General features: G+C 44.0%; 2 protein-coding genes across 3 annotated transcripts in view; one reads left to right on the top strand and one right to left on the bottom strand.

Moving 5' to 3' along the window:
* Window positions 1-18,207, top strand: part of LOC142501308 (mpv17-like protein 2) — a 49,227-nt gene that overhangs the window by 15,135 nt on the left and 15,885 nt on the right. The window lies entirely within an intron of this gene.
* The window catches only part of RAB3A (RAB3A, member RAS oncogene family), a 41,278-nt gene continuing 29,544 nt past the window's right edge, over window positions 6,474-18,207 (bottom strand). For both annotated transcript variants that reach the window (XM_075611058.1, XM_075611059.1), the window contains exons 3-5: window positions 9,841-9,959; window positions 9,310-9,434; window positions 6,474-7,952 (exon numbers count right to left, since the gene is read on the bottom strand). In XM_075611058.1, the coding sequence (XP_075467173.1) occupies window positions 7,762-7,952; window positions 9,310-9,434; window positions 9,841-9,959 (435 nt within the window). In that variant the 3' untranslated portion in view covers window positions 6,474-7,761. The remainder of the gene's footprint in view (window positions 7,953-9,309; window positions 9,435-9,840; window positions 9,960-18,207) is intronic.

Genomic DNA, 18,207 nt, shown 5'->3' with positions numbered 1-18,207 from the left:
ACAATCTTTCTTTGTATCTGAGCATCCTGAGTCCCCACTGTGCTGGAGGAACTATTCCCCTGGCTGCTAGAGGAATTAGGCTCCCCCAGCCTTGCCATTTCTGCCCCGACATTCCCAATATCTTCACTCAACATGGCAAATCTATTGGGATGTGTCAGCTCAGAAACGACCTGCCTCTTCATATTGCCCCTGCTTCCCCTTCTGTCAAAAAAATTGAGAGAGAAAAAAACCCATGTAACAATTGGCTCTTCATTAAACCATTTAGCAATAACAAATGTATCTAATGGGGGGCCCCTTTGGTATTGAATGAATGGGTATCCTTTGTACACCAACTTGCCCCCTCACTACAATCAATGAGTCGACGTCTATACACTTCATGCATTAGCTGTGTCGTTACTCACGTGTTAGCATATGGACTAGTTGCCTGAATATAGAACATCACTCATTCACTTTCATGGTGGTATAAAGGGCTATTTCAAAACCAAGCATGCTGTTAAGGATATAACAAGCAAATTACAATGTACACAGTTGAGGACTGGAGTTATTAACCCCTGTCTTTAACAGGTCAAGTTTAAAGGCTATCCCTGCTTCAGCACAGGTGGTTCAATCAGTGGCTCAGTCCAAGACGGCACCATCTGTGCATGAAGCAGGGGTATCCTGAAAACCTGACCTGTTGGTGGCTCTTGAGGACTGGAGTTGGCAACCCCTTCGCTAAGACTTCTTCCTCAACATCTGCAAACCTGTTCTTCTGTTCTACATTATGAAACAGGCATTGTTTTCAGATGTTAAGTAGAGGTGTACTGAGTACCCGGTACATTTCTAGCTACCCGGACATGGCACATTTCCAGCTACCCAGACCCGGCAACTGAGAAGTGGGCCCGGCGCCGGGTAATGTCAGGGTTCCTGAAAATAATCTTATTACTTACCTTTCTGCCAGCAATGGGCGACATCTAGGAACAGCAGCAGCGGTCATGTGGTGGTGGCAGCATCGGAAGTGTCTTCAGCTGGCGTGGGACAGCAGGAATCCATTCCACAGTACCGCAGCAGGTAAGGGGGGGGGGGGGAGGGAAGGGGTGTGTGTGTGTAACCATGTGACCGGAGCAGGAGCGTTCCTATTGGACAGACGGCTGTCCAATAGGAACGCTCCGGTTACATGGTTCCCCGGCGGCACACACACTGCTTACCTGCTGCGGTGCTGTGTAATGGATTCCTGCTCTCCCACGCCGGCTGAAGACACTTCCGATGCTGCCACCACCACAGGACCTCTGCTGCTGTTCCTAGATGTCGCCGCCACCCTGCAGGTAAATGAAAAACCAGGTACCGGCCGGGTAGCACTATTGATTTTGGCCGGGTACCCATTACCCGTTTTTTTTCCCCCCCTCAAAATCACTACCCGGTACAACACTAGTGTTAAGAATATAATTGCATTCCTTAGATTGTAAGCTCTTCGGGGGAGGGTCTCCTTCCTAATGTTACTTTTGTCTGAAGCGCTTATTCCCGTCATGTGTTGTGGTGTTATATGACATGTATTACTGCTGTGAAGCGCTATGTACATACAGTAGATGTCACAATATAAATACAGATATATACATACATGCTGCTCCTCTGAGGACCTTTATCTGAACCTTTTCAATATCAGCAAACATCAGTCTTGTGATCAGCAATTTATTTTATTTATTTATTTTGTTCCACAACATCTCTTCAATACAGTGACTTAGGAAATGTGTACTCTGCTTTTGACACTTTTACAGTACAGCGTTTAACGGTTTTCCATCAAATGTCACAAAAAATGAAGAGGTTTCCACATTGTGTAGTGTAGGCGCCGGCAATTAAAGAAGGAAACATACAGAGGAGGCAGTAAAGGAACAATCACACATTTTTACGTTTGGTTATTATTGTATTTTCTATTCCCTTCATTTTGCACAAATAAATAAAAGCACATCACACAATATTACACACCCAAGCACCGGGGCAGCAATCCGAACAATTACCTTCTTACTTGGAGTCGTTTTGATACAAACTCAAAGCAGCACATTTCTCAACAAACAGAACAGTGATGCAGCGGGAGGGAGGGTTGTTCTCAATTCCATTGTGATTGGTTAATCAGAACACAACAAGCTTCTGTAACCAATGTGTAATTTGCAATAGTTTCCTGCAGTGCCTCACGCTTTCTGTCCAAGTGGAACCAATTTTAATATCACCCAATATTTGATGCACCTTATCAGTAGAGTATTTATCCCTTTCACGGCTAGAGAGGCCGGTAACGCATAGAGGTTCGCTCCAATGAAGGTGTTCATGTTTTTGTACAAGTGGTTCTAATGGGACATTATTAATTACTGTTATTTTAAACGTAATGCCACACCTCCGCAATATACACTATATATGTATTTACCAGCCTGAGCTACACTAGGTTGAGAAACACTGATATTTCCCCCCCCCCCCCACCCGACACGCAAATATACCAAATGCAAGATAACTAGCACGCGCACACCCACACCTATATATAGTTACATCTATCTGATGCTTCCGATGCAACGCAAAGCTGCTCCTCCTACACAGATGTCAAGAGAAATTCCAGTATATCATTGTGAAAGAATGAGGCATAATTATCTGTGGCGGATATGACAGCATAATCTCGTTACATCACCCTCCCCAAGCACAAAATTAGTTCTCATCGCCTCTGGAAAGGTAAAAACCTGAGATTGTTTAATAGAAACAGAGTCGCCAACAGCTCAACAAAATCAGTGCAGAACAATGAATACACCTACATTTTAACCCCTTCAATGTCACAGGGACCTGCTGGCTAGCCGGATATTAAAAGGGGTTGCCTGCCTTCGCTGAGCTGGTGTAAAAATAAAAAATAAAAATGTTAAGCAGCCTTATACCTAAATCACTTAATTGCCCTCCTTGAAGTTTGCTAGCCCTTAATTGCCCCATTCTTGCCCACTAATCCCTTTCCCGTCAGGTTAATAAAATGATTCACACGCAAACACTTTGATTTTCTGCTGACTGTCCGTGCATTTATTTTATCAGAGTGGCACCGCAGGTGACACACATCAAGCACTCGCTAATTCTATGGCCAGGCTGGCACCTTACAGGGAGGAAGGCAGCAGGGTGCAATAGCACACCCGTTTGTACAAGAACACTAGTAAGGGGAAGGGGGGGGGTGGGGAGAACCAGGGCCTGCCCTATTTGCTTGTCTCATGGCTGAAAAAATGGGAAGTAACTGTTCCCTATAACTTCTCCTACTGCATATAATCTCTAACTACTCCTACTGCCCCATATAACCGCTCCCTATAACTCCTATTCACATTCGCCAAAATCATAAGCAGTTCCACACTTGGCAAAAAGGAGCAATATAGCTTGTTACATTGAAACCAAATATGTAATTCTATATACTCCTAAGTGGCTGTTCTGACCATTTTACAGTCCCAATGGAGTATATAGAATTACCCCCAGAAGGTGGATGTTTCAAATGCCCCTCTTTGCGTCAAATCTGTTCCAGATTGACCTTGATTACACTCACCTCTGGCAGTGAAGGGGTTAAACTAGAACCAAGGACTCTTTCTAGCTCCTATAATGCACAACATCCGGGCTGTCTGTAAATAAATAATGTGATATATAGATATAGATATATATATATCTTGCCTCTTCGTTGCGATTAGACTTCAGCTACAAAGATCTGTACGTGGTTCATCCAAGTTACAGTGTATAATATAGGCTAGCAGCAGTTCGATGGTGGTTTCTTATATGACACAGTAATTCCACACACATTTTACAGTTAGCATACATGTTATTTTCTATATAAAGAATACATCTAAAAATAGGTGAACATCTCGCTTTTTTTCCCCCCCTATATGTGGAAGTCCACAACATTCAGGGATAAGAGAGACAAAGAAAACAAGAGAAACTGGGCCAGATACTCAAAGCTTAATTAAATCAGGGCTAATAATGGGACGTTACCTAAAGCAGGAGCGGACGTTATATTCCGTGTGTTAACATTGTGTCCACACAGCTATTTACATGGAAAATTAAGGTCCGAACTAAATCTCATTAGCACAGGGTTAACACGGGTGGGCAACTCCAGTCCTCAAGGGCCACCAACAGGTCAGGTTTTCAGGATATCCCAGCTTCAGCACAGGTGACTCAGTCTTGACTGAGCCACCTGTGCTGCAGCTGGGATATCCTGGTTTAACGGAGTTTGAAGTACCTCTCCCAAAACAGAGGCAGACAGATAAAAGAGAAGGGTGGGAAAGAGAATGTATAACACACGAGTGTGTGTGTGTGTCTCAAGAGACGGAGGAGCAGCTCTAGGCTGCAAAATGAGAAGCAAAGTGCGCAGATGGCCAACGCTTTCACTGCCAGAGAGGGTGCGGTGCAATGCGTTGCAGACCCGTCCAGCAACGGAAGGGTTAAGTGCCTCCCTTATTACGTCAAAGCCGGCTGCAAACACACTCGCATCACGGAATGGAAAGTCTACCTAGTAGTAACATGGCCCTCCTGATATACTCAGGACCAGGTGAAAATAATAATGAAAATGTAGACTGGAGACAATATACTGAACTTGTAAAATCAAGTAATAGGGTTTATGTTAAAAAGGTGCCATTTTTAATTTTTTTTGTTTTAAACCCGTGATTCCCTCCAAAACTGCTTTTTAGTAGATAAGCGCCGAGCGCGGCTTCACCACAAGTCTTACAGTTAAATCCATAAAGCAGTCTTGTTGCCCACAGCATCAGCCTTTTTCTTTATTTAAAAATGGTGAACACCAAAGCGTGTGTATATATGCATGTATACATACACATAATAAATATATACATACATATACACACACATACATACATATTCCTGCAGGCTAAATTTGCTTAGGATCTTGATATTCAGGAATTGGTGTCTCCGAAATGCAATGGAAAACTGTCAGAAAAATACTGAAAAAGATATTGAAAAGAGAGGCATAGCAGTTTTAAAGGATGCACAGAAGACTGTGGCTGACCACTCTGGCACTCAATGAGTTAACAAGCCTATTTCTGCTGTCCACCGTCATTCTATCATTTAAAGTTTTAAACTGCAGGGTGAATTTTAAACAGGCTCTATTTTTCTACTGATAAAATAAACCGCAAGGATATGTTAAGAAAAATATAAATATTGTTTACTACTGCCTCCATTTGTTTAAAATAAAAATGATATATATATGGTTGCACCTTTAAATATGTTTAGAAAGAGCTGGCTCTTTTTATAAAGACTTATTAAAACAAAGAACCTCTTCACACTTATTTATTCTACCTACTTCAACAAAATAGTAGCATCGAAAATTCACAGAGCACTTGAATTAATGCAGTTTTAAAAAGCCTATGATATTCAACATACAATTTGCTATATACTTATAAGACTTTAACTATATACTCTAGATCATAATCATATTTATATAGAATAATATTTATTTAAGGATAGGATTTATTACTAAGTCTATTACCTCTTAATGCCAGGACATTTAATGACTGCAGCTTGGTACTGGCCACTGGACTCACCTACAGGAAGTTGCCCCCCGGTGGCAATAAGCCAGAACTGCACTCTATTAAAACAGGACATTTTGAATAAAGTATTAAAAGTCTCACATACAGATTGCAGATTCAGACACAAGAAAACAAGGTATAATAAAATATATATATATAAATAATCTGGAAAAAAAAAAGTGAAGAAAGAGTTACGACATGATCGTGTTTCAACAAAAAAAAGAAAAAAACAAAAACCTGACGGATTTAGAGAACATTCATTTTCATGCAGAGAAATGACAGGTTTCTAGTGGGTATTCAATAGAAATGCCTGGAAAATTAATTTATTCTAGGGGACAAGTTATTCAGTTGTGTATTCCAGAGAGAGAGAGAGAGGGCTCAGAGATGACATGTAATTAGTTTTACAAGTAGGCTGTGTCCTTGTTAAAACACACAGGTCTATTCAGAAAAGTGCACTATTAACATTTGTTAACAGTCATAAGCAATGGTGGTTAGCAATCGTTATTGACTACAACATCTTTGTGCATAGCATTAAATAAAAAGAAGACGTTGGCTTATACAATACGGACATTCAACTATTCCCTTGTTAGAAGGGAGATATTAATCCAAGACAGCTTGCGTTTTTACACTTTCACCCAGATTAAAAGGAGGTGAAGGGCGGGCACTGCTAGCCTGGTACTGAAACACTGAACGCAATCTCCAAAAAGGTAGGTTTAATTACATCGGACAAAAAACACACAGCTCTTGACGAGTTTCGTACCACGCAGGGTACTTTGGTTATTTTGGAGAGCTGTGTGTTTTTTGTCCGATGTAATTAAACCTACCTTTTAGTAGATTGCGTTCAGTGTTTCACTACCAGGTTAGCAGTGCCCGCCCTTCATCTCCTTTTACTTGCACTTTGTATCCCGGCTTGAGCACGCGGCGGTCTTCCAGGCAATCAGCTGCTGTTCGGTTATATGTGAGAAAATGTATTATTTGAGCTTATATTGACCCACTGTGGTATACCAGGGAAAGTTGGGGGTTGCAGGGGGTAGGGGAGGGGGTTCTTGTAACTGGGAGCACTCCGGTAGAATTGGCTATCCCCTCCCTGCCATATACACCCCCTACCCGGTTACTTAGCCATATGTGCATTGGGTGCTTTAGGCTCTTATTTATGCTTACAGTTCATTACAGCATTGCCTTTGACCCTTATTATATTTACCAAATTTCTTTTAATCATAAGTTCTGGGGTCTAATCCCCATTTTTTTCTCCCTGATTAATGCGCTCCTATGGAATCAGAAGCCAGTGGGGTCAGTGGAACCGCAACACATTGCAGCCTGATAGACGACAAAGAAGAAAATCTCGAACTTCCTACTTTCAATCACATTGTGTAATATACATACACACCTTTCAACATTTTGACTCCATTAAAAAAGTTAGCCAGCAGTCGGATTGGTCCCAGCAAGAGGAAGATACTTTGTGGCGTTGGGATACCTTTTAAGAACATCAGACACATCTGCAGTCTCCAAAACGTAGGCCCCAGAAAACCTTGTACCACCCATCTATTAGTCCATTAAAAGCCACCACAACCTACAAAGTATGGGAACATTGACTCTGAAGTGAAGTGCCAGGATTCAATTTAAACAGCACATTTACTGTCCTCTTACAATACAATATTCCTTTCGCTTTGCACAGGGACTTGTCTTCCCTTTGGATACTGTATGTAGCACTGCAGAAAGATGTCCATGTATATTTTTAATGATATATATATAAATTAAAAAAAGCGGTCTTGTTCGTGATATGTCTCAAGGTTGAATAAGAACGTTATGTTAGAAAAAACAAACTTATATTTAAGAGGGCTTTGCTCCAGCAGCCTGACTTGAAACTACACCTTTAGAGTTGGAGCCTGCCTTAAACCCTCTCTTTATTCCACATAAAACAAGGAGTTCAGTGTTATAAAACATTGCATTTCTCCAAGCATTTCTTAGCTATACCCACTCAGTCCTGCAAAGATGAAAGTAAATATATATTCGATTTTTTTTTGCTTTTGTTTTTTTTTCTCCGTCAACCACTCCGTTTAAACTCTTCCTTTTGCTACATATATTCTAACTAAAAAGGATGTAACAGACGAGAATCATCTTCAGAACAATATGCAGGATTCAGGTCAGTGAGGGGGCTGCTACCACCTTACAGGAAGAGAAAAGGAGGGGGGGTTGTGGTTGTGGTGGGGAGGTGGTGAGATTTTCCTAGGGTGTGGGGGGAGGATTTCCTTTAGCAGGCACAGTCCTGGTGTGGGGGTGCCTGCTGGTCAGTGAGCTGGGGTCCCTGTTTGGCTCCGGCGACGGCGGAATCTGCGGTGTCCAAGCTCTCGGACATCTTTTCGCAGATGATGTCCACCAGACGTTCGAAAGTCTGTTTCACGTTGACGTTGTCTTTGGCGCTGGCCTCGAAGAACTCAAAACCTGCGGGGAAATGGGGATTTAGGAACGTGGGGGAGGGGGGGGGGGGGGAGAAAGAGAAATATTAAACACGTGAGTGCAGAGCCCTCTACTCCTCTCTGCTTTTCCAACTGGTAGTCAGCAAAGTGTTTGTATAGCTGTTTACTACTAAAAGTCAACTGCATTAGCAAACCGCACATAACAAAAGCAGGTTTCCTGGTTATAGTGTGAGTGGAGCAGACAGATATTGGACAATTAGCCAGGCACCCAGCACACCCACCCTACCCGTGATAGCCCAGAGAGCAGTGCCCCCCATAATAATACCATATACACAGGAGCATAGCAAGTAGGCAAGGTCTGAAGCAGCCAGAAACGGCCGGGCCGCACATACAGGTCTTTGCATAAAGATATTTATTAATTAACAGAAATGAGCCCATAATGATGCGAAGGGAGAACCGGAATGGCGAATTTCTGTTAATACAATCAACATCTTTATTGATCCATGTGGGTCAGCCATTCCTAGATATACATACACACAAAAAAATGCCTCAGGACCTTTTTGCACACACACACACACACACACGCACACACGCACACACGCACACACGCACACACGCACCTAGGTGGCTACTGGATACAATGGTGAAAGGTGCAATGTGTTTGAGAAAAGTCGATTGGGAGGTATGATATTTATAAATGATCTGACCGTTAAGTCATTTGTTTCTAAATTTCACTCCCAAGTATTCACCAATTTGCACCATTTCATGTTTTATATCGTAAAAAAAAAAAAAAAAATCTGGGGACAGAGCAGAATCTTTTTTTACGAAATAAAACATGAAATGGTGCAAATTGGTGAATACTTGGGAGTGAAATTTAGAAACAAATGACTTAATGGTCAGATCATTTATAAATAACATGCATGCAGTCATACTCGCTCCCCCATCCTCTCCTCATTCCATCCCCTATCCTCTATCACCCCCCCCACATTTTTTCACCCCCCCCACATTTTTTCACCCCATGGCCCCCCAACAGAGAAACACAAGAGACTCTCAGAAAAACACTGAGACTCACTTCTCTCTGCTTCACGCTATTTCCTGCACTTTGGCCCCACCCAAAGCTCCTGACACAACCTCCCGATTGGCTGCTGCTGGGTAATGCAGCCAATCAGGATGGAGGAAGCTTCCCAGCTCCCTAGCAGCAGCCCTGTTCAGGAAAATCCCGTGGACCCCCCATGCTGGTCAGGTCAATATGTCCAGAAGAGGCAATACCGGTACATGTCCAGTATTACCTCTCACTATTTACTGGACAGTGTCCAAATACAGAGCAGTCCGGTTCAATACCGGACCCGGGCAACCCCAACACACCGAGTAAAAAAACTTACCGAGGTGCTCTGCCAGCCCCCTCCCCCGGTCTGCAGACACCACTCTCTCGTCCTCCATGTCACACTTGTTCCCAACCAGTAGAACCTGAGCATTATCCCAGGAATATGTCTTGATCTGAGTCGACCTATTCAGCGAATTACATAGAAACGCGTAGTTACAATCAGTACATGAAAAATGACAAGTGTGATAGTGCTCATTGGGCCGAACGGCAACTCCCATCACACGTAACACTAATCCCTTTGTAGATACAGTACATACATATCCGAGATAAACAAATTGATCAAGTACCAGCACTGGATTCAATATGGTGCAACAAAAAGTGATTATTAATCCATATAATACGGCATAGACGCATAGACACACACACACACACACACACACACACACACACACACACACACACACACACACACACACACACACACACACACACACACACACACACACACACACCTGGATGCTTGCAAAGGTACAGTGATCAGCATTGCAAAGATGTACTGTGTACATTCACAAGGGTTCCCGGGACTCACCAGTCCTGGACCGCATTGAATGACTCCTCGTTGGTGATGTCATACATCAGGATAAATCCCATTGCTCCCCTGTAGTAGGCTGTGGTGATTGTCCTGTACCTCTCCTGACCTGCAGTGTCCTGTGAACAAACATTGCAGAGTCACCAAATGGGAGGTCAACAGAAAACTCCAACCATAGTCCTTAGCCACAGAGATAACACCGCATACATACATACATACATACTGTATTTACATATAACCACCAACATTTTTCACAGAAACACAAAGAATCGTTCAAGATATTACATTTGGAAATAACAGGAATCAAAATCAATGTTTAGTACTTGAGGATTATGATTTGCCAACATTTTTTGTCCACAAGTCAAGAAGTCCTCCAGCAATAAAGCAAGAAGTCCTCCAGCAATACTGTACATGCCGAAGCATGTAAGAAAGTGGCCCTCCATACGAAGGTCAGCAAGACCAAAGTGATGTTCAACACGTGTCAACTCTGCAAAGATCGAAATAAATGGAATAGAACTATAAAAAAGTTAAAAAAAAACAATGTTTACCTTGGCCAGCAAGTATCAATTGATGGGAACATTTGGAATGAAATGAATAGGCGAATGAGGCTGGGATGGAGCGCATTTGGAAGAAACAATCTCTCAGGGGAACCATCCATTGTGCCTCAAGAGGAAAGTGTTCGACCAGTGTATTCTGCCCGTGCTCACTTATAGAGCTGAAACTTGGACAATAAATGCGAAATTGAGAAGTTTAAGACAAATCCAAAGTATTGGAGAGATCAACACTGGCTATTAACCAGAGAGAGAGGGCAAAGAACTAATAGGTTTGAAAGTAAACAACAAGAAACAAAGTCCAGAGCAACATCCAATGTGACAAAAATACACAGTGAAATACCTATATATCTCTTGAAAAAGGGGTCATTTAGTTAACCCTTTGGCCAAAGCGTGTAAGCCTGCGAGCCACTTTCAAGGCATGACCATAATATCACAGGTCCTAAACACTAACTGATTAAAATCCAGACTTCTGGAACAATGTTCTCCGGACAGACGAGTCAAAGGTAACACTTTTTGGCCACAATGAGAACTTTTATGTTTGGCAAAAATCAAACAATGCGTTCGAACAGAAGAACCTCATCCCATCCATCAAGCATGGAGGTGGAAGTGTGATGGGTTGGGGTTGCTTTGCTGCCTCAAGACCTGGACGATTTGACATGATTGACAGCCATCAATATTAATTCTGCATTGTATTAGAATATTGTAGGGGAGAATGCCAGGCCATCCGTCCGTGAGCTGAATCCAAAGAGTGTCATGCAGCACACAATGATCCTAAACATACAAGCAGATCTACAAAAGAATGGCTGCAGAAGAAGAAATTCTACGTTTTAGAATGGTCTAGTCAAAGTCTGGACCAAAATCCCATTGAAATGTTGTGGCAAGGCCTGAAGCGAGCTGTACATGTAAGGAAAACTTCAAATGTCACTGAGTTGAAGCAGTTCTGTAACAGGAATGGGCCACAATTCCTCAAAATCTACGTGAGAGACTGGCCAGCAGTTACAGGATAACTCATAACATAATCCCCTTCTAAACATAAATTATTTTACCAATGCTGGAGGGGAATTTAAGTGACTGTTACTATATCTCCAGGCGCCAAAGTGGATAATAGAATCTGAAGACTGGGATCAATTGTACCTGTAAATTCTCATGTGCACAGTGAAAGTTTCTATTGGTCCTCTATATATACTGCATGTCACCCTTACAATCGTTACCTCCCAAATGCCACCCCTGCCTTCTAAGGCTGAGTTCAGGGTAGATGCTACGCGACGTGTGCGCGCTTGCACGTCTGTCACAATTTCGGGTTGTTCGGTGGGATTTTTTAAACTGACAACTCCACCGGCGGCAAAGTACAGCGTTGATGCTGCTACATTTTGCCGCTACAACCCAAAATTACATTTCGGGGCTACAGTCGCATCACATGAGCTGGCAGCTCCATGACACGTTCGCCACGCCCACGCTCCATGACACGTTCGCCACGCCCACGCTCCATGACACGTTCGCCACGCCCATGCCACGACCCAACTCCTGCAGCTAAGTCACAGATCGCTGAGCTGCAGGAGCACGTGGCGGAGGAGCGCACGGACACTCGCGGCTGTAGCATCCACCCTGAACTCAGCCTAAGGCTGCGTCCATGGAAGGACAGGCAGCGCTCAGCCGTGCGGACGCTCCGCGCTGAGCCCCTGCATCCTCAATGAGGATGCCTTGAGAGGGGGCTCACGCGAGCGTCCCGCAGGCGTGCTGAAGCAAGTGTTGGATCTTTCAGCCGACAGGCGAAACTGTTTTTCAGTGCGCTGTCGGCTGAAAACATCCAATCACAGCACAGCAGCGTTAACGTCACGGCGCCGTGACGTTGACGTCAGTGCGTCGTGGGCTATTGGCCCAGCGACGTCACTGCCCCGCCTCCCCCCGCGCACGCTGCATGTGCATAGAATCGCACAGGCTTCAGCAGGCGAGCCTCAGCGCGGTTCCGCACTGCTCCAACCTCTATGGACGCAGCCTAAAGCATACAGAGACAGACAGAGACAGACAGAGACAGACAGAGACAGACAGAGACAGACAGAGAGACAGAGAGGTTCCCCTTTACCCCAGAATGAATTATACAGCGTGATGTATTGCTGCACTTCAGGTTTGACGGTCATTAGATAATGACTATGTATGGTAATTGATCACTAATGTACGGTGTCAAAACACCGTTATGGGGAGAAAAGCTAAACATTCTTAAAGCGGCAATCCCCCCTCCCCATTTACTTAATCCACACTTTTTTTACAGGATGGTAAGCAGGGGGTCCCCCCAGCTCTGGGGAACACCGCGGTTCCAGAGATACCTACTGGTAAAAGTACAGATGCCTCCTACGTTTAGCGGGCCAATAGCAAGTCACAACAGATGTTGTAGATTCCTATTGGTCCGAGTGACATGAGATTTTGCTTCCCCGGGAGGGGACTGAAACTCTGGTACTATCGAACGGTATTACGTGAGCCGGTAGAGGAGTTACCGGAGCTGAAAATAGCACGAGTTAGCTCTGTGGAGCCCAAGGTTCAGTCCTGTAAATAAAAACATGAGCAACTGGGACTGAAGCTTTAAATCAGGAGTGGTCAACTTCAGTCCTCAAAGGCTAACAACAGATCAGGTTTTCAGGATATCCCTGCTCCAGCACAGGTGGCTCAGTCAACGACTGAACCACTTATTGAGCCACCTGTGCTCAGGGCCACAGACAAATGCGTGCCCCCATACGGCGAAACGCGTAGTGTCCAGCCTCCAACATCTAGAGGGAAGACCAGGGAAGCGCCCACACCACAGAAACCGGAAGTCCGAGACGCACCGGAAGTGACGCGGATCGCCGGCGTGGATGTGGGTGCATTCAGAGGCAGTAGCAGAGATCCATACGACTCACAGGAAGATCGCGACTCCTGTGTATTCGTGATTTGCTGTTGAATGCTGTTTGATACCATCTTAAGTGTAAGCCTCCATTTATATTATGTTATAATATATATCTTTTGCTGTCTACACTATTTGGTCCTTTTTTCTTCTTTTCTTGGATATTGGTTGCTGGTAGTTGCTGCACCACCCACAGGGACCATCAACCCCTTTAAGTTGGATGACTGCCCTTTATTTGCTACCTTCATGTGAGTAGCCATTTGTGAGTTGGTCATATCACATTTCTGATTCACTCCAAGACATCTCTGTACTATGTGACGTTTTTATTCTTTCATGGCTACAAGCTGCGCTCCCCCTGTTTCCTTTGGAAGAATTCTACGTGCAAGACCTTTGAGACAGTCTTTAAACAAGGGTTGAGTGTGTTTGTTTTAGCCTCATATTTTTCACTTTTGTTCACTTTATAATATCACTTGTTATATAGTGGCACCTATTTATTTGGGCACTTATTATATGCACATCACTTATTTTGTCATTATATAGTGGCACCTATTTATTTGGGCACTTATTATATGCACATCACTTATTTTGTCATTATATAGTGGCACCTATTTATTTGGGCACTTATTATATGCACATCACTTATTTTGTCATTATATAGTGGCACCTATTTATTTGGGCACTTATTGTATTTACTTCACTAGGTTTGTTAGAGCGCTATCAAGCACCTTTTTCGTTATAGCTTAATGCAGTCAGAATGGTCTACTGCTGCTGTATAGGATTATAGCAGTGTCTTTCTATATGACCCTTTGTGTTTGCATTATAGTACAACCGCAATAAAAACACCAGTATCATATTTAAAAGATCAACTGAATCAGCCTTTATACGAGACAAGGGTAAAATCAGTTCCTTTAACCTAATTGAAATGCAGCATTACAGAAATGTAATATTCCTGCTTTTTGCTGTGTCGTTGAATGACCTTGCTGGGATAATATTTAGCTTCAGATTTATTGCTAAAGATTCAGAAGACTTCTTGAGAGAAGAATGGTAGAGTAACCCCATAGTTTCCTGCACAATTTACAGTATATAAATGTATTTATCTAGATATATTTAACTATAAAACGTGCGTATATGGTATAAGTTGGTGTATTACATACAGTACATGGTTCATGCATGATGCGAGATATATATATAGATATATCTAGCAAATGGAAATATTACTGTGCGCTCATTTGCATGTGTTAGACAGGTCTGCAACCCTGCCTGTCACCATTATCACCCAGCACTTCCACTGCAGCAAGGGATTCTGGGAAATGACATGCAAATGAGCACACAGTGCCACCTTTTGCTTCAAATGGTCCCCTATAAGCTTAAGCTTGCTGAATTTCAGTTTTGAGCACAGCTTGCGTTAAGATGCATAGCCAGTAAACCCACAGACAGATTTTTTTTTCTTTTTTCTCCCTCTCAAATCAGGGGCCCAAGCCACTTCAGTGGCGAGGGTGCATGCCCTTGGACTGTCCTCCCGAAGTTGGACCAGTCCTCGTTTCGTTTCCCAGAGGATTTCAGCCCGAAGGCCTAGGTCCTCGGGGACATTGATGCCTTCCTCCGTTAGGATTCAGGACATCCGTCTCTTCCTCCCTCTGGCCAACCGGCCCGGAAGGGAGTTCACGTCAGGTCGTTTTCCCTCTTTCGAGGGATGGTGACTAGTCCGTGGGTTGTGCCGGACCAGCCCAGCCCTAATGGTCCGGTTGTAAGAATACCATCCATCCATAGCCAAAAGGCGCAGGAGAAATGTGGACCTGGCGCTATCCTACCCCTCGACAAGCCAGAGGACCAATGCGTGCCACAGACCATCCTACTTAAGCCCCAGGTAGGATAGGTACTGCATTGGTCATAGCCATATAGCCGAGAGGCAGATTCTTGATCTTCGCCAAAAGGCCGTGAAACCACCCACACTGTTTCAACCTTAATGGGTCTCAGTGTAGGGTTGGTTATACTGGCTTTGCAAAATGAAGCAGGGATGGGTTTCACCACACTTAGTAAAGTTATGGTGGGTAAAAAAAAAGTGACAAAAACCCTCCACAGTAAAGCATATAGCAAATGGAAATATTACTGTATGCTCATTTGCATGTCTTAGACAGGTCTGCAACCCCGCCTTTCACCATCATCACCCAGCACTTCCACTGCAGCAAGGGATTCTGGGAAATGACATGCAAATGAGCACACAGTACCACCTTTTTCTTAAACCATTTAACATGGTCCCCTATAAAAGGTCGAAACAGCTGTCTGTGGGTGGGTTTATTGGCTATGCATCTTAACCCAGGCTGTGCTTAAAGCTGTGAAATGCAGCAAGGTTAAGCTTATAGGAACGGGGAGTCCGTACAGAGAGGAGGGGGTCCGCACAGAGAGAGAGGGGGGTGTGGTCCGCACTGAGAGGGGGTGGGGGTTTTCCCCCATCCCCCCTGCCGAGTCTCTGGTCAATTTCAGCAGCCTATCAATGTAAACGTCTGGACATTGATTGGCTGCTGAAATTGACGCAACGCTGCTGCAGCCAGAGATCACAGATTGAAAAGACTCCCGCAACAACAGCAGTGTCGACTCCGCGCTTTGCAGCCAATGGTAGTTTCAATACTGAACACTACCATTGGCCTCCAGGAGTCTGTCACGAACGTGCGCGCTCACGTTGTGTAGCGCGCTGTGTGAGTGGGGCCTAAGGGGTCTCATCTGGGTGACTGATCCCTTTTTTACCCAACTCATTGAGTCTACTGCCATTTTACATTTCTTCATTCTGGTGATAAAGTCACAGACTTGTTTGGGTTCACACCCATTTTCCCCCCCCCCTGTTTCCAGGGGTAATACCCCACATACATTTCTCCATTCTTCTTAGTGGAGTTGGAGAGTTCCGAGTTGGCTGAATTAACTTCACAAGTAGGGTCCACGTTTCACACCCATACATCAGCACAGGCAGAATACACTGGTCGAAAACTTTATTCAGGCACAGTAGAAGGTTCCTGAGAGATTGTCTTCTTTCTTACAAATGCACTCCAACCCATCCTCAGTCTCCTGTTGATTTCATTCAAAAAGGTTCCCATCTATTCTTATTTGCAGGCTAAGGTAGACAGTCTTCGACTTCTAGTCTCACTCCATTTATTTTGATCTTTGTAGAGTCGACACATTTGTTGATCACTTTGGTCTTGTGGAGATTCATATATAGGCCAACATTCTTACTTACTTGCTTTGGCGAGTTCTCCGGTATTTGTTGCTCAAGGTCTTCTGGACTTGTGGAAAAAAAATGATATCTTCAAATCGTTGATTTGTATTCCTTTTTCTTCCCAATGCAATGTCTTGAACATGTTGCTGTGAAAAGCTTTGGTGACATAGGAGTCTTCGTGTTACACTCCCTTGCTGATCCTTATCCTGCTTGTATCTTCATGTAATCTAATAGTTGATACGTCTGTCATGGGAGACCAGGCTATTACACCAGGATCGCAAGCACCAGACAGAACAAGAGAGTTAAATAAACATGGCTAATTCTGACCAAAGCTAACAGGGATCTACACAATTCAGAAACACGGTTACAACTCACCAATGCAAGGGGCTATGGGGACTCCTAGCTCACTAGTGCTGGGAGCTGCCGGAGCAAGCTTACCCAGGATGCCTCCACGATTCGTCCGTGTCACGACAGAGTAACGCAGGACCACCTCCTCTCTGGTCACAGTTCGTATTTCCAGTTAGACTCTGGTCAACGAAACGAACCACAAACAACTATGAAACTCTGATCTGCGTCGACCATAAAACCCCATCCTCCATCTGAAACCAGGGACGGGTGCTGACCAATCAGCTAAGAGATTGTCTTTGCTGAGCCAAATCAGAGTCAGACAGCTTGCCCGAGACAGGCAGGTACAGAACTGTAGGACAGCCCCAAGGGGCGGGGCCTCAGGGAGAGGGAAATATGAACCGACCAATAGGGAACGAGCCGACGGGGCACTGCTCCCCGGTTTCAGCTCCATACTTCCCTCACTGCTGGGGGAAGGACAATGCTCTAATTAGATTGTAAGGTCTTCGGAGCAGGGACTCCTCTTTCACAATGTTACATTTATGTCTGAAGCACTTATTCCCATGATCTGTTATTTGTTATTTATATGATGGTCACGTGTATTACTACTGTGGAGCGCAATGTGCATTAATGGCGCTATATAAAGACATACATACATACAACGTTGGAGTGTGTACTCTCCCATCAGATGGCCATGTCCCATCCCAGCTCACCATTGTCCCACAACACTACACCTGGCCCAATACAATGACAAGCAACATTTACCCATTGTGTGCCTGTCACTTAGCAAAGGTTACTAGACCAGATACGCAAAAGTAATAGTTAAATGCATTACATACATTGCAACATAGAACATCAACTTTAACATAGTGGTCTTGGGAGCCATTTTGTCTCCCTGAGATGGCACAATAAACCCAGCACTGAGTAGCCATATTGACAGGCAAGGGGCAGCAAGCAGGATTAATCTTTATTAGAGTTTGCCATGCTGCCCGTCACAGTGGCAGTCTCGTCAATGTTCTTCATAATTATCAAGTCACGCTTCTTCAACAAGGTCCCCTTAATGCATTTAGAACCGCCGAGGTGTGGACAGAATAAAATGCTTTTTCGTAATCTACAAATACTAAACTGAGCAAAAGATCGTTTTCATTACGTCGGCAAATAACTTCTGGAAGGACACATGGTACACCATTGGTGGTTTCTTCTTGTTCTTCCTCTGCTGGATTAGGTCTTTACTTGCCAATGCCAGCCTCATTTGTAGGTCGACAAGTACCTTTCCCACTTGAGCCGGGTATATTGTTCAAGCTTTCGTAGTATGCTTAAATCTACCAGCACAAGTGACCACTGTTGGACACAGATGGTACTTGACTGGATTCCAAGGAATATCA

The sequence above is a fragment of the Ascaphus truei genome, chromosome 8 (genome assembly GCF_040206685.1).
Source record: "Ascaphus truei isolate aAscTru1 chromosome 8, aAscTru1.hap1, whole genome shotgun sequence".
Lineage (NCBI taxonomy): Eukaryota > Metazoa > Chordata > Amphibia > Anura > Ascaphidae > Ascaphus > Ascaphus truei.
This window is presented reverse-complemented; position numbering and strand designations above follow the sequence as displayed.